Consider the following 15,684-nt stretch of genomic DNA (forward strand, 5'->3'; position numbering starts at 1 on the left):
GCACCACCACTGGTTCCGCCTCTGACCTTGCGCCTCTTTCCCAGCACCATCACCCCTCACCCATAGCAATCCTTATTTTGTTGAAAATGGGTAGGTGAGGTAGGTTCCTGCGCACTCTCTATGCTGCCTAGCGTAAGGTCCTATCCTGATGTGTCACCACACACCTGTACCAGATTAAATACACAAAAAGAAAAATTGGATAGAACCTGCTGTGGGCGCAACGTGTGGATAACGATGGTGTTACACCGTGGGGTCAAGGTACAAAGTTATTTGGGTGAGAGAATCCTTCGCTGTTCTTGAAAAAGTCCCTCGTCTGGTAAGTTCTTCTCCCTCAAACGATGTTGTATGCGGAGAAAACACAAATTGTACACAAGAGTTCAAAAAAAGGGGAATTTCTCCCAATGCAGATAGTTCAGAGTAATGGTGACTTCTCCCCGGACTCTATGGACTATGGTGTGGTGGGAAAATGTGAAGATATCCGTATGGGTTCACCCTGGTGTTTCAAAGTAGACGTGGCCTCTCACATGTGTGCTTACTTTCATGCAAATGGAAAAAGCCTATAAAGGTTTCTTTATAGCCCCCTGAGGGTATTCTTGGTACCGAAAGTGGGTATGCTCCAAACATTCACATGCAAACACTTCTGAAAGGATGCTCACATCTAGGCTTACTTCAGAAGGCGCCGTACTTTCATGTAAAGGTATCTTTATCCCAGCAGGCTGGATGGTCGTCCTCATTCACCCCCTTTGTTTCGTATTCAGGCTCGATGTAAAGCACAGAAACGGAGGGATGTATGAGGTTTCAATACATTTATTGTAAAAAAATCAACGTGGATCAATAAAAACAAACTCTGTATGGTATACCACAACAAGTAATCTCATAGATGTTATATCAGCAAGGTCAAAAGGTGGGAAAAAAGATGTTAACCCGGGATGTCTCACCGTATTCCTGCTGATAGGGATGATTGGAGTGGTACCTCAGATCCTCACATGGTCCAACGCGTTTCGACTATTAAGTCTTTTTCAAGGTGCATGTGAGTTATAAAATGTCCTGATATTTATACCTAAGGGGACTGACTACTCCGCCCCTTCCTGGGCGGAACCCAGTGGGACCATCAAGATCTTTATTTCTGTATAAACTGGGATTTTACCCTGGTGATCTAGTGGTAAATGCATAAATGCTGTAGAATAATGGGATAGGATGTACGTGAATGAAGAGAGAAGGGTGAAAAAGTGGTTCTATCGCCATGCGTTCCAACCATGTGTGAGAGGCCACGTCTACTTTGAAACACCAGGGTGAACCCATACGGATATCTTCACATTTTCCCACCACACCATAGTCCATAGAGTCCGGGGAGAAGTCACCATTACTCTGAACTATCTGCATTGGGAGAAATTCCCCTTTTTTTGAACTCTTGTGTACAATTTGTGTTTTCTCCGCATACAACATCGTTTGAGGGAGAAGAACTTACCGGACGAGGGACTTTTTCAAGAACAGCGAAGGATTCTCTCACCCAAATAACTTTGTACCTTGACCCCACGGTGTAACACCATCGTTATCCACACGTTGCGCCCACAGCAGGTTCTATCCAATTTTTCTTTTTGTGTATTTAATCCTTATTTTGTTGTTTGTACACCCTTTATTTTAAATAGGAACAGTTTGCACATTTGGCGCGCAGCCCATAAAGGGGTGTGTTTTTGCTGGCAAGGGGCATGGCATACAATGGTAATTCCAATTCCAATTACGCCACACAGTACTGCAACTTCATTCACATTTTATCATGCGATAGTGCCCATAATTCATATTACATCTCACAGTAGTATCACTTTACCTTATAAACTTTACTACTCACAGTAGAGCCCCATATTCACATTACATCACACCCTATTGCTCTTTATTCACATTAGATGACACAGTAGTGCCCTTTCTATACGCAACGCCACACAGTAGAGCACCTTATACACATAATTCCACACAGTAATGCCCCTTACACATATGAGACACATTATTAATGTCCTTATAAACATAATGCACCTTACACATTATGACAACCTTTATTAATGCCCTTTTACACATAATGTCCCTTACACATAAGCCGCACATTATGAATGCTGTTATACACATAATGACAGAGTGCCCCCTACACATTTGCTGCACATTATTAGTGCCCCTATACACATGACATATATACAGTAGTACTCTTTTACACAGATGCCACACATTATTAATGCCCTTATACACATAATGACACGCATAGTGCCCCTTACACATGTTGCACATTATTAATGCATTTTCTCTGACGTCCTAGTGGATGCTGGGGACTCCGTAAGGACCATGGGGAATAGACGGCTCCGCAGGAGACTGGGCACAATTAAAGAAAGCTTTAGGTCTATCTGGTGTGCACTGGCTCCTCCCCCTATGACCCTCCTTCAGACCTCCGTTAGATTTTTGTGCCCGGCTGAGCTGGATGCACACTAGGGGCTCTCCTGAGCTCCTAGAAGAAAGTTTAGTTTAGGTTTTTTATTTTCAGTGAGATCTGCTGGCAACAGACTCACTGCAACGTGGGACTAAGGGGAGAAGAAGCAAACCTACCTGCTTGCAGCTAGCTTGGGCTTCTTAGGCTACTGGACACCATTCGCTCCAGAGGGATCGAACACAGGACCCGACCTCGTCGTCCGGTCCCGGAGCCGCGCCGCCGTCCCCCTTACAGAGCCAGAAGCAAGAAGTGGTCCAGAAAATCGGCGGCAGAAGACTTTCAGTCTTCACCAAGGTAGCGCACAGCACTGCAGCTGTGCGCCATTGCTCCTCATGCACACCTCACACTCCGGTCACTGATGGGTGCAGGGCGCTGGGGGGGGGCGCCCTGAGCAGCAATAAATAACACCTTGGCTGGTAAAACATACACCATATATAGTCCCTGAGGCTATATAGGTGTAATATACCCCTGCCAGAATTACACAAAAAGCGGGAGAAAGTCAGCCGAAAAAGGGGCGGAGCCATCTCCCTCAGCACACTGGCGCCATTTTCCCTCATAGCTCCACTGGAAGGATCGCTCCCTGGCTCTCCCCTGCAGTCCTGCACTACAGAAAGGGTAAAAAAGAGAGGGGGGGCACTAAATTTAGGCGCAGTATATAAAATACAAGCAGCTATAGGGGAAAACACTCTGTATAGTGATATCCCAGTGTTATATAGCGCTCTGGTGTGTGCTGGTATACTCTCCCTCTGTCTCTCCAAAGGGCTTTGTGGGGTCCTGTCCTCTGTCAGAGCATTCCCTGTGTGTGTGCGGTGTGTCGGTACTGCTGTGTCGACATGTATGATGAGGATAATGATGTGGAGGCGGAGCAAATGCCGGTAAATGTGATGTCACCCCCTGCGGAGTCGACACCTGAGTGGATGGACTTATGGAAGGAATTACGTGACAGTGTCAGCTCCTTACATAAAAGGTTTGACGACATGGGACAGCCGGCTACGCAGCTTGTGCCTGTCCAAGTGTCTCAAAAGCCATCAGGGGCTCTAAAACGCCCGTTACCTCAGATGGCAGACACAGACGTCGACACGGATACTGACTCCAGTGTCGACGACGATGAGACTAGTGTAACTTCCAATAGGGCCACACGTTACATGATTGAGGCAATGAAAAATGTATTACACATTTCTGATATTACCCCAGGTACCACAAAAAAGGGTATTATGTTTGGTGAGAAAAAACTACCAGTAGTTTTTCCTGCATCTGAGGAATTAAATGAGGTGTGTGAAGAAGCGTGGGCTTCCCCCGAAAAGAAATTAGTAATTTCTAAACGGTTATTAGCAACGTACCCTTTCCCGCCAGAGGATAGGTCTCGTTGGGAAACACCCCCTAGGGTAGATAAAGCGCTTACACGTTTGTCAAAAAAGGTGGCACTACCGTCTCCGGATACGGCCGCCCTAAAGGAACCTGCTGATAGAAAGCAGGAGGCTACCCTGAAGGCTATATATACACACACAGGCATTTTATTGCGACCAGCTATTGCCTTAGCATGGATGTGCAGTGCGGCAGCTGCGTGGTCAGACTCCCTGTCGGATAATATTGATACCCTGGATAGAGACAATATTTTACTGACAATAGAGCATATAAAAGACGCAGTCTTATACATGCGTGAAGCACAAAGGGATATTTGCCGTCTAGCATCAAGAATAAGCGCAATGTCCATTGCCGCCAGGAGAGGGTTATGGACTCGGCAGTGGTCAGGCGATGCCGATTCCAAAAGGCACATGGAAGTTTTGCCTTATAAAGGGGTGGAGCTGTTTGGGGATGGTCTTTCAGACCTTGTTTCCACGGCTACGGCTGGGAAATCAACATTTTTGCCACAAGTTGCCCCACAGCAGAAGAAGGCACCGTATTATCAGGTACAGTCCTTTCGGCCCCATAAAAACAAGAGGACTAGAGGCGCATCCTTTCTGCCTAGAGGCAGAGGTAGAGGGAAAAAGCTGCAGCATACAGCCAGTTCCCAGGAGCAGAAGTCCTCCCCCGCTTCCGCTAAGTCCACCGCATGACGCTGGAGCTTCACAGGCTGACTCGGGTACGGTGAGGGCCCGTCTCAGAAATTTCAGCACACAGTGGGCTCACTCACAGGTGGATCCCTGGGTCCTTCAAGTAGTATCTCAGGGGTACAGGCTGGAATTCGAGACGTCTCCTCCCCGCCGTTTCCTAAAATCTGCCTTACCAACAACTCCTTCAGCCAGGGAGGCAGTGTTGGAGGCTATCCACAAGCTGTATTCACAGCAGGTGATTATCAAGGTACCCCTCCTTCAACAAGGAAGGGGTTACTATTCCACAATGTTTGTGGTACCGAAACCGGACGGTTCGGTGAGACCCATTTTAAATTTGAAATCCTTGAACACATATATAAAAAAATTCAAGTTCAAGATGGAATCGCTCAGGGCGATTATTGCAAGCCTGGACGAGGGGGATTACATGGTCTCCCTGGACATCAAGGATGCTTACCTGCATGTCCCCATTTACCCTCCTCACCAGGAGTACCTCAGGTTTGTGGTACAGGACTGTCACTATCAGTTCCAGACGCTGCCGTTTGGGTTATCCACGGCGCCGAGGGGCTTTACCAAGGTAATGGCCGAAATGATGATACTCCTTCGGAAGAAGGGGGTTTTAATTATCCCGTACTTGGACAATCTCCTGATAAAGGCGAGATCCAAGGAACAGTTGTTGGTGGGAGTAGCACTTTCTTGGGAAGTGCTGCAGCAGCACGGCTGGATTCTCAATATCCCAAAGTCACAGCTGGTCCCGACGACACGTCTTCTGTTCCTGGGAATGATTCTGGACACAGACCAGAAAAAAGTGTTTCTTCCAGTGGAAAAAGCCGAGGAGTTGTCATCTCTAGTCAGAAACCTCCTAAAACCAGGACAGGTGTCGGTGCATCAATGCACGCGTATCCTGGGAAAGATGGTAGCTTCATACGAAGCAATTCCATTCGGCAGGTTCCACGCAAGAACTTTCCAGTGGGACCTGTTGGACAAGTGGTCCGGGTCGCATCTTCAGATGCAGCAGCGGTTAACCCTGTCGCCAAGGACCAGGGTGTCTCTACTGTGGTGGCTGCAGAGTGCTCATCTCTTAGAGGGCCGCAGATTCGGAATACAGGACTGGGCCCTGGTGACCACGGATGCCAGCCTTCGGGGCTGGGGAGCAGTCACACAAGGAAGAAATTTCCAAGGACTGTGGTCAAATCAGGAGATTTCACTACACATAAATATTCTGGAGCTAAGAGCCATTTACAATGCCCTAAGCCAAGCAAGACCCCTGCTTCAAAACCAGTCGGTACTGATCCAATCAGACAACATCACGGCGGTCGCCCATGTAAACAGACAGGGCGGCACAAGAAGCAGGAGGGCAATGGCAGAAGCCACAAGGATTCTCCGATGGGCGGAAAATCACGTGTTAGCACTGTCAGCAGTGTTTATTCCGGGAGTGGACAACTGGGAAGCAGACTTCCTCAGCAGGCACGACCTCCACCCGGGAGAGTGGGGACTTCATCCAGAAGTCTTCCAATTGATTGTAAACCGTTGGGAAAGACCACAGGTGGATATGATGGCGTCCCGCCTCAACAAAAAACTAAAAAGATATTGCGCCAGGTCAAGGGACCCTCAGGCGATAGCTGTGGACGCTCTAGTGACACCGTGGGTGTACCAGTCGGTTTATGTGTTCCCTCCTCTGCCTCTCATTCCCAAGGTACTGAGAATAATACGAAGGGGAGGAGTGAGAACTATACTCGTGGTTCCGGATTGGCCAAGAAGGGCTTGGTACCCGGAACTTCAAGAGATGCTCTCAGAGGACCCATGGCCTCTACCGCTAAGGCGGGACCTGCTGCAGCAGGGGCCCTGCCTGTTCCAAGACTTACCGCGGCTGCGTTTGACGGCATGGCGGTTGAACACCGGATCCTTAAGGAAAAGGGCATTCCGGAGGAAGTCATCCCTACCCTGATCAAAGCCAGGAAGGATGTAACTGCAAAACATTATCACCGCATTTGGCGGAAATATGTTGCTTGGTGTGAGGCCAGGATTACCCCTACGGAGGAATTTCAACTGGGTCGATTCCTGCATTTCCTGCAAGCAGGGGTGACGATGGGCCTCAAATTGGGGTCCATTAAGGTCCAGATTTCGGCTCTGTCGATTTTCTTCCAAAAGGAACTGGCTTCACTGCCTGAAGTTCAGACATTTGTCAAGGGAGTTCTGCATATTCAGCCTCCTTACGTGCCTCCAGTGGCACCTTGGGATCTCAATGTGGTTTTGGGATTCCTGAAGTCACATTGGTTCGAGCCACTTAAAACCGTGGATTTGAAATATCTCACGTGGAAAGTGGTCGTGTTGTTGGCCCTGGCTTCGGCCAGGCGTGTATCAGAATTGGCGGCTTTGTCATGTAAAAGCCCGTATCTGATTTTCCATATGGATAGGGCAGAGTTGAGGACTCGTCCTCAGTTCCTCCCGAAGGTGGTATCAGCTTTTCACTTGAACCAGCCTATTGTGGTGCCTGCGGCTACTAGGGACTTGGAGGATTCCAAGTTACTGGACGTAGTCAGGGCCCTGAAAATTTATGTTTCCAGGACGGCGAGAGTCAGGAAAACTGACTCGCTGTTTATCCTGTATGCACCCAACAAGCTGGGTGCTCCTGCTTCTAAGCATACTATCAGCCTAAATCAGTAAAAGCCCATTCCACAAGGAAGGTGGGCTCATCTTGGGCGGCTGCCCGAGGGGTCTCGGCACTGCAACTGTGCCGAGCGGCTACTTGGTTAGGGTCTAACACTTTTGCTAAGTTTTACAAATTTTCCACCCTGGCTGAGGAGGACCTGTAGTTTGCTCATTCGGTGCTGCAGAGTCATCCGCACTCTCCCGCCCGTTTGGGAGCTTTGGTATAATCCCCATGGTCCTTACGGAGTCCCCAGCATCCACTAGGACGTCAGAGAAAATAAGAATTTACTCACCGGTAATTCTATTTCTCGTAGTCCGTAGTGGATGCTGGGCGCCCATCCCAAGTGCGGATTGTCTGCAATACTTGTATATAGTTATTGTTAACAAATCGGGTTATTGTTGAGAGCCATCTGTTCAGAGGCTCCATTGTTATCATACTGTTAACTGGGTTTATTATCACGATTTGTACGGTGTGATTGGTGTGGCTGGTATGAGTCTTACCCGGGATTCAAAATCCTTCCTTATTGTGTCAGCTCTTCCGGGCACAGTATCTTAACTGAGGTCTGCAGGAGGGTCATAGGGGGAGGAGCCAGTGCACACCAGATAGACCTAAAGCTTTCTTTAATTGTGCCCAGTCTCCTGCGGAGCCGTCTATTCCCCATGGTCCTTACGGAGTCCCCAGCATCCACTACGGACTACGGGAAATAGAATTACCGGTGAGTAAATTCTTATTTTTACATAACACACTTAATGCTCCTTACACATATTCCGAACACTACTGCACAGCCAACCCACTCACATGCACACAGCAATCACACTGCCACTAACACTGTGACCTCTGCCTCTACTTGGATACAGATGTGTCCTCATAAATATTGCCACAATGCTAACATCTGGCACCTTTTTTTAATGAAAATGCATCTTATTTGCATTGCAATGTGGCTAGTATGCACAAGCAGCTTCTGCTGATTAAAATGATATGCAGCATGCCTGTATACTGTGTGAGACTGTGGCTGTATCTGCATATGAAATGCTACACACAGAATATAGGCATGCCACATATCATTTTAATCAGCAGAAGCTGCTGATGCCCCAAGGCATATCAAAGGCCCTAGGCAATTGCCTAGTTTGCCCATGCCTATGGCCGGCTCTGCCTTTGCCTCTCAGGACGATGAATTCGAGCGAAGGATTCTCCTGTCTAATCAGGAGAATCCCCACCACTAAATTGCTTTGGGACATCCCAATGTATCCTGTGGATACCCTGTGGACCCTGCAGGAGAAATATACGTTATGGTAAGAACTTACCGTTGATAACAATATTTCTCCTAAGTCCACAGGTTCCACAGGGTTCCCACCCTGACGCACCTGATTTGAGGATCTCTCTTCTATCTTGTACGGAAGGGTGTGCATGTGTGTTCTTCTCACCTGATTAGTGCTCTACATGATGCTCCTGCTTTGAGCTTTGGAAAACAACTGATTTGCCTGAGCCAGGAGGCGGGATATATGGGCGACCTGTTGCATGCTGGGATCGTTTGGTGCAAATCTGCTGTCGCTCCACTGAATCCCAAAGTTATCCCGTGGAACCTGTGGACTTAGGAGAAATACTGTTATCAACGGTAAGTTCTTACCATAACGTATATTTCATCTTCTTGGGGGACAATGACCATGGGATATAGAGCCTCATTTAGGACTTTGACACTTCATACTATTTAGTATGTTTCTCTATCATCCTATGAGGACACTGGCCTTCTGGGGATATAGAGTATCCTGCATTTCAGACTGTCTTTCACTAGTCCCTTGGTGTTTGCTATATTGCCATAAATAAAAGGTAATCTCCCCTTTGAACCACTCGATACAGTAATTTCCTGGCTATTTGCAAAACATGGATAGTATCGTAGTTTGGGGCTTTGTCTTACAGTATAGCTCTTCCTATGTTATTTAAAGACGATTCCACAATTCATTTAAGTGAGGACATTGTGATTCCAGTGTTAGGTAGAAATCCTCATATGGAGGAAGTTATCTCTTCTCCCATTGGATGTCATTTGAGCATTGACGATTTACGTCACAGGGATGTAAAGGTGCACATTTTGGGCAGAAGGTGCTGTGCCCTGCAATTCGGTCAGTAAATCCACCTAGGGAGGCAACTTTGGGATGTTGCTATGGTCCGATGTATCCAAAGTGGATGAAAGAGAATGGGATCCTTATGATGAATTATTTTTCTCTGAACCCATTGGGAAACACTGAGCGGCTGTACATTTTTGCTCTAGTTAGAGTCCACCAACATTTTAGTGATGTTTCTATCTGGTTCTGTCCTGTGGGGCTTCGTCAGATAGCGGAGCTCCCTGTAGGACAGGAAATAGAGGCGGGAGGAACACAAAACACATTAAATCATTTAAAACCCCAAAATCGCAATGGAGGCTCTGCATCACACGGTCCGTGCCGCCGAGGGATTCTGACATAAGCATTACATTCCCGATATGTTACTGTCCTAAGGATATGGAGGGTCTCAGACTCTATAGGCGAGTGAGGATGTAATACGTTTTATCGGCGTTGATAGAAAGTCAGGTTAGCTCAGTAATTTATCTGCTTGGTTTGTATCTGCAATTTCCAGTTAAGGATTTATTGATCCCTTAACTCCATTCAACCCTTACATAGTTGGGGATTGTCGCTGATTGCGGTGTCTTGTATAGGGTTCTTTGCATACACTTGCGGCTGTGTCATTGTGGTGGAGGACCTGCATTCTGGGCTGCAGCGACACTGGTTGGGACACCCCGAGGAGCTCTCTTCGTTGGCACTGACCCACGATGCCATGGTGAGTATGGCCCAACCCTTCCCTTATTGCCATTTACGTCCATCAGTTAATCTCTCAGGATCTCTGTTACACGGTTACGTCGCCCAAATCTTCCACCCACTGTGGGCTTGTATATTATTTACCTCTAGATTCTGGCCTCCTCCTCCGGCTCGGGAGACGGGTTCTCTATCTGCCAGATTAGAATCTGGGACACACAAGAGGGCATCTGTAAGAAAATCCTGCAGTACCACCAGACGGAGGTGCAGGCCATGAGCTTCTCCCGAGACGACCGGCTTCTCGTCACTGTCGGTCAGTATGCAGTTCAGCAGAAGATTGTCACCACACATCTACGCAGCCTGTTACTGTTTAAGCAATGGATCTGATTGCGTCATCCAGCTCTTACTAACTCTAATTTTCAGGCAATGGGGCAGATGTATTAACCTGGAGAAGACATTAGGAAGTGATAAACCATTGATAAGTGCAAGGTGATAAACGCACCAGCCAATCAGCTCCGGTATGTAAATTAACAGTTAGAAGCTGATTAGCTGGCGCGTTTATCACCTTCACTTATCACTGGTTTATCACTTCCTTATGCCTTTGCCAGGTGAATACATCTGCCCCTGTGTTTGAAATATGACAGGAGCTGATTGGTTGGTAATTTATGTCTCTCCACTTTCTCTCTCCCCAAGGCTTAGTACATAGTAAATGTATTTTATGTTGCCGAACTCCACCTAGAACAGCATTTGTTGGCACTTGGCGGAGTTCTCCTGTAAATCAGTGTTTTTGGCTGGCAGGTGATTTCCGTGATGGGAAGCTGGCGCTGTGGAGCACCAGGACCTACGAGATGTTGGCGAGTAGTAAGATGATCCAGCCCGTGCACGCAGTCAGCTTTAACCCAACGCACGCCAACACCTTGGCTTGTGTGGGCACCGCAGCTGTGAATTTCTGTCGCATAGAGGAAAATGGGACATCATCTGAACTGAAGGTAGGCCACCATTCCTGTTGGACAACAAAGGCTAAAGAATATAACTTAACAGGGAAATAGGAGGTTTCCTCTTTGTGTGTCACACCTGATCCGGTGGCTACATTCACAAGCATGTGTGATCAGAATGATGTGTGACTGAAGTGAATGGTGGCCAGTGTTTAGCCTGTGGTCTCCTTCTGTCTTCTCTATTATGGGCCTCTGTAATGAACCCTCTTACTTGTGTCCGCCCACTGCGGAATTGGGAGATCGTGATGGTTCAAATGTAGCCATAGAAACAATGATGCAACCATGCCTTCTCTGATTGGTCATCGCTGTCCCGTCCCAGTTGTACAGAGCCGCGGTGCCAGATGAGGTTGGCTCGGCAGAGCTGACGTCCCTCACCTATAACCCCACCTCTCTGCTGTATACGGGCTGTAGCACGGGACAGGTGTGTGTGTGGGATGCCCAGACTCATCGCTGCTTTATGACGTGGGAAGCGGACCAGGGTGAGATCGGTGAGTGCCAGCTCTTTCAGCTAGCCTGCAAGAATTGCAATCCATTGCCATACTGGAGAATTAATTTATTTCTATCTGCCCCAAGGTGTTCTGCTGTGCAGAGGCAACAGGCTGGTGACCGGTAGTAACACTCGCAGGATAAGACTGTGGTCTGTGGCTGCCGTACAGGAGCTGAGAGAGAAGGGGTCCGAGGCCAGGTACGTGAACTGGGTGTATTGTATGATGGGTGCTGCTGTAGGCCCAGCTGCTTTGTGCAAGGATATGCTGTCCATCATTTCTGGCTGGACCGTAAGATTTGTTGTTTTTTTCCTTATTAGCTCCTCATCTGTCCTAATGGAACAAGAGATGACACTAGATGGCGCCGTTGTCAGTGCAACCTTTGACGATGCCTTGGAGATGGGTATCGTGGGCACCACGGCTAGCACGTTATGGTACATCAACTGGGTGGAGAATACCAGCATCCGTCTCATCAGTGGTCATAGGAGCAAGGTACAGACCTATCATTCTGCAGATTCATTCATAGATTGGTAACTATTTAGTGCTGCCTTAGAACAGAGAATTCTATGTCTCTGTAGGTGACCGATTTGGTGGTGGGTCCAGGGGAGACTCACTGTGCGACATGCGGGGAGGATGGCAGCGTGCGGGTCTGGTCCCTCCACAGTTGCGAGCTGCTTCTTCAGTTCCAAGTCCTCAATCAGGTAACGTCAGCCTCATGTTAGAGGGTTTATTGTCTAAAGTTACTACTGCTACTACCCGGTAATATTAATTTCTCTGACGTCCTAGTGGATGCTGGGAACTCCGTAAGGACCATGGGGAATAGACGGGCTCCGCAGGAGACTGGGCACTCTAAAAGAAAGATTAGGTCCTATCTGGTGTGCACTGGCTCCTCCCTCTATGCCCCTCCTCCAGACCTCAGTTAGAATCTGTGCCCGGCCAGAGCTGGATGCACCTAGTGGGCTCTCCTGAGCTTGCTAGTAAAGAAAGTATTTGTTAGGTTTTTTATTTTCAGTGAGATCTGCTGGCAACAGACTCACTGCTACGTGGGACTGAGGGGAGAGAAGCAAACCTACCTGCGTGCAGCTAGCTTGTGCTTCTTAGGCTACTGGACACCATTAGCTCCAGGGGGTTCGAACACAGGGCCTGACCTCGATCGTCCGTTCCCGGAGCCGCGCCGCCGTCCCCCTTGCAGAGCCAGAAGACAGAAGAAGGAGATGAAATCGGCGGCAGAAGACTCCGGTCTTCATTAAGGTAGCGCACAGCACTGCAGCTGTGCGCCATTGCTCCCACTGCACACCACACACTCCGGTCACTGTAGGGTGCAGGGCGCTGGGGGGGGGGGGGGGCGCCCTGGGCAGCAATAAGATTACCTTTTGGCACATTATGCACATAATACAGTCTGGAAAACTGTATATGTGCAAAAAAACCCGCCATTAAGATATACAAAACGCGGGAGAAGCCCGCCGCTGAGGGGGCGGGGCCTTCTTCCTCAGCACACCAGCGCCATTTTCTCTTCACAGCTCCGCTGGAAGGATGCTCCCCAGGCTCTCCCCTGCAGTATCCAGTACAAGAAGGGTAAAAAAGAGAGGGGGGGCACATAAATTTAGGCGCAAATAAGATAATAAGCAGCTATTGGGAAAAATCACTCATTATAGTGTAAATCCCTGTGTTATATAGCGCTGTGGTGTGTGCTGGCATACTCTCTCTCTGTCTCCCCAAAGGACTTTGTGGGGTCCTGTCCTCAGAGCATTCCCTGTGTGTGTGCGGTGTGTCGGTACGGCTGTGTCGACATGTTTGATGAGGAAGGTTACGTGGAGGCGGAGCAAGGGCAGATAAGTGTGGTGTCGCCCCCGACGGGGCCGACACCGGATTGGATGGATATGTGGAAGGTCTTAACAGACAGTGTCAACTCCTTACATAAAAGGTTCGATGACGCAGCAGCCTTGGGACAGCCGGGATCTCAGCCCGCGCCTGCCCAGGCGTCTCAGAGGCCATCAGGGGCTCATAAACGCCCGCTAGCTCAGATGGTAGACACAGATGTCGACACGGAGTCTGACTCCAGTGTAGATGAGGATGAGACAAATGCAGTCTACAAAAGCCATCCGATGCATGATTACTGCAATGAAAAATGTATTGCACATTTCTGATATTAACCCGGTTACTACCAGGAAGGGTATTATGTTTGGGGAGAAAAAGCAGCCAGTGACTTTTCCCCCATCTGATGAATTAAATGAATTGCGTGGAGTTCCCCCGATAAGAAACTAGTGATTTCTAAGAGGTTACTGATGGCGTACCCTTTCCCGCCAACGGACAGGTTACGTTGGGAAACATCCCCTAGGGTGGACAAGGCGCTCACACGCTTATCAAAAAAGGTGGCACTGCCGTCTCAGGATACGGCCGCCTTAAAGGAGCCTGCGGATAGAAAGCAGGAAGCTATCCTGAAGTCTGTGTATACACACTCAGGTACTATACTGAGACCTGCTATTACTTCAGCATGGATGTGTAGTGCTGCAGCCGCATGGTCTGATTCCCTGTCAGACAACATTGATTCCCTCGACAGGGATACTATTTTGCTAACCATAGAACATATAAAAGACGTCGTCTTATATATGCGGGATGCACAGAGGGACATTTGCCTGCTGGCATCTAGAATTAATGCAATGTCCATTTCTGCCAGGAGAGTATTATGGACTCGGCAGTGGACAGGTGATGCTGATTCTAAAAGACACATGGAGGTTTTGCCTTATAAGGGTGAGGAATTGTTTGGGGACGGTCTCTCGGACCTCGTATCCACGGCAACAGCCGGGAAGTCAACTTTTTTACCTCAGGTTCCCTCACAGCCTAAGAAAGCACCGTATTATCATGTACAGTCCTTTCGGCCTCAGAAAGGCAAGCGGATCAGAGGCAGCATTCTTTCTGCCCAGAGGCAGGGGTAGAGGAAAGAAGCTGCACCAGGCAGCCAGTTCCCAAAAAATCATCCCCCGCTTCCTCTAAGTCCACCGCATGACGCTGGGGCTCCACAGGCGGAGCCGGGTGCGGTGGGGGCGCGTCTCCGAAACTTCAGCAACCAGTGGGTTCGCTCACAAGTGGATCTCTGGGCTGTACAAATTGTATCTCAGGGATACAAGCTGGAGTTCGAGGCGACTCCCCCTCGCCGTTACCTCAAATCAGCCTTGCCAGCTGCTCCCAGGGAAAGGGAGGTAGTACTGGCGGCAATTCACAAGCTGTACCTCCAGCAGGTGATAATCAAGGTTCCCCTCCTTCAACAGGGACGGGGTTACTATTCCACAATGTTTGTGGTACCGAAACCAGACGGTTCGGTGAGACCCATTCTGAATTTAAAATCCTTGAACACTTATATAAGGAAGTTCAAGTTCAAAATGGAATCGCTCAGGGCGGTTATTGCAAGCCTGGAAGAGGGGGATTTTATGGTGTCGCTGGACATCAAGGATGCTTACTTGCATGTCCCCGTTTACCCACCTCACCAGGAGTACCTCAGGTTTGTGGTACAGGATTGTCATTACCAATTCCAGACGTTGCCGTTTGGTCTGTCCACGGCACCGAGAGTATTTACCAAGGTAATGGCCGAAATGATGATACTCCTTCGAAAAAAGGGAGTTATAATTATCCCGTACTTGGACGATCTCCTTATAAAGGCGAGGTCCAGAGAGCAGTTGTTAGTCAGCGTAGCACTCTCTCAGGAAGTGTTGCAACAGCACGGCTGGATTCTGAATATCCCAAAGTCGCAGCTGATTCCTGCGACGCGTCTGCTCTTCCTGGGCATGATTCTGGACACAGAACAGAAGAAGGTGTTTCTCCCGGTGGAGAAGGCCCAGGAATTGTCATCCTTGGTCAGGGACCTCCTGAAACCAAAACAGGTGTCGGTGCATCACTGCACGCGAGTCCTGGGAAAGATGGTGGCTTCTTACGAAGCAATTCCCTTCGGCAGGCTCCATGCAAGGATCTTTCAGTGGGATCTGTTAGACAAATGGTCCGGATCGCATCTTCAGATGCATCGGTTGATCACCCTGTCCCCAAGGGCCAGGGTGTCTCTGCTGTGGTGGCTGCAGAGTGCTCATCTTCTCGAGGGCCGCAGATTCGGCATACAGGACTGGGTCCTGGTGACCACGGACGCAAGCCTCCGAGGATGGGGGGCAGTCACTCAGGGAAGGAACTTCCAAGGACAGTGGTCAAGTCAGGAGACTTCACTACACATAAATATACTGGAACTAAGGGCCATT

At 48.7% G+C, this 15,684-nt stretch overlaps 1 protein-coding gene across 4 annotated transcripts in view; it reads left to right on the forward strand.

Annotated features, from left to right (window-relative positions):
* The window catches only part of WDR90 (WD repeat domain 90), a 120,635-nt gene that overhangs the window by 88,676 nt on the left and 16,275 nt on the right, over positions 1-15,684 (forward strand). For all 4 annotated transcript variants that reach the window (XM_063935055.1, XM_063935057.1, XM_063935058.1 and 1 more), the window contains 7 exons: positions 9,867-9,988; positions 10,117-10,276; positions 10,762-10,952; positions 11,278-11,446; positions 11,532-11,643; positions 11,764-11,935; positions 12,022-12,144. In XM_063935055.1, the coding sequence (XP_063791125.1) occupies positions 9,867-9,988; positions 10,117-10,276; positions 10,762-10,952; positions 11,278-11,446; positions 11,532-11,643; positions 11,764-11,935; positions 12,022-12,144 (1,049 nt within the window). The remainder of the gene's footprint in view (positions 1-9,866; positions 9,989-10,116; positions 10,277-10,761; positions 10,953-11,277; positions 11,447-11,531; positions 11,644-11,763; positions 11,936-12,021; positions 12,145-15,684) is intronic.

Source organism: Pseudophryne corroboree, chromosome 7 (genome assembly GCF_028390025.1).
Source record: "Pseudophryne corroboree isolate aPseCor3 chromosome 7, aPseCor3.hap2, whole genome shotgun sequence".
NCBI lineage: Eukaryota > Metazoa > Chordata > Amphibia > Anura > Myobatrachidae > Pseudophryne > Pseudophryne corroboree.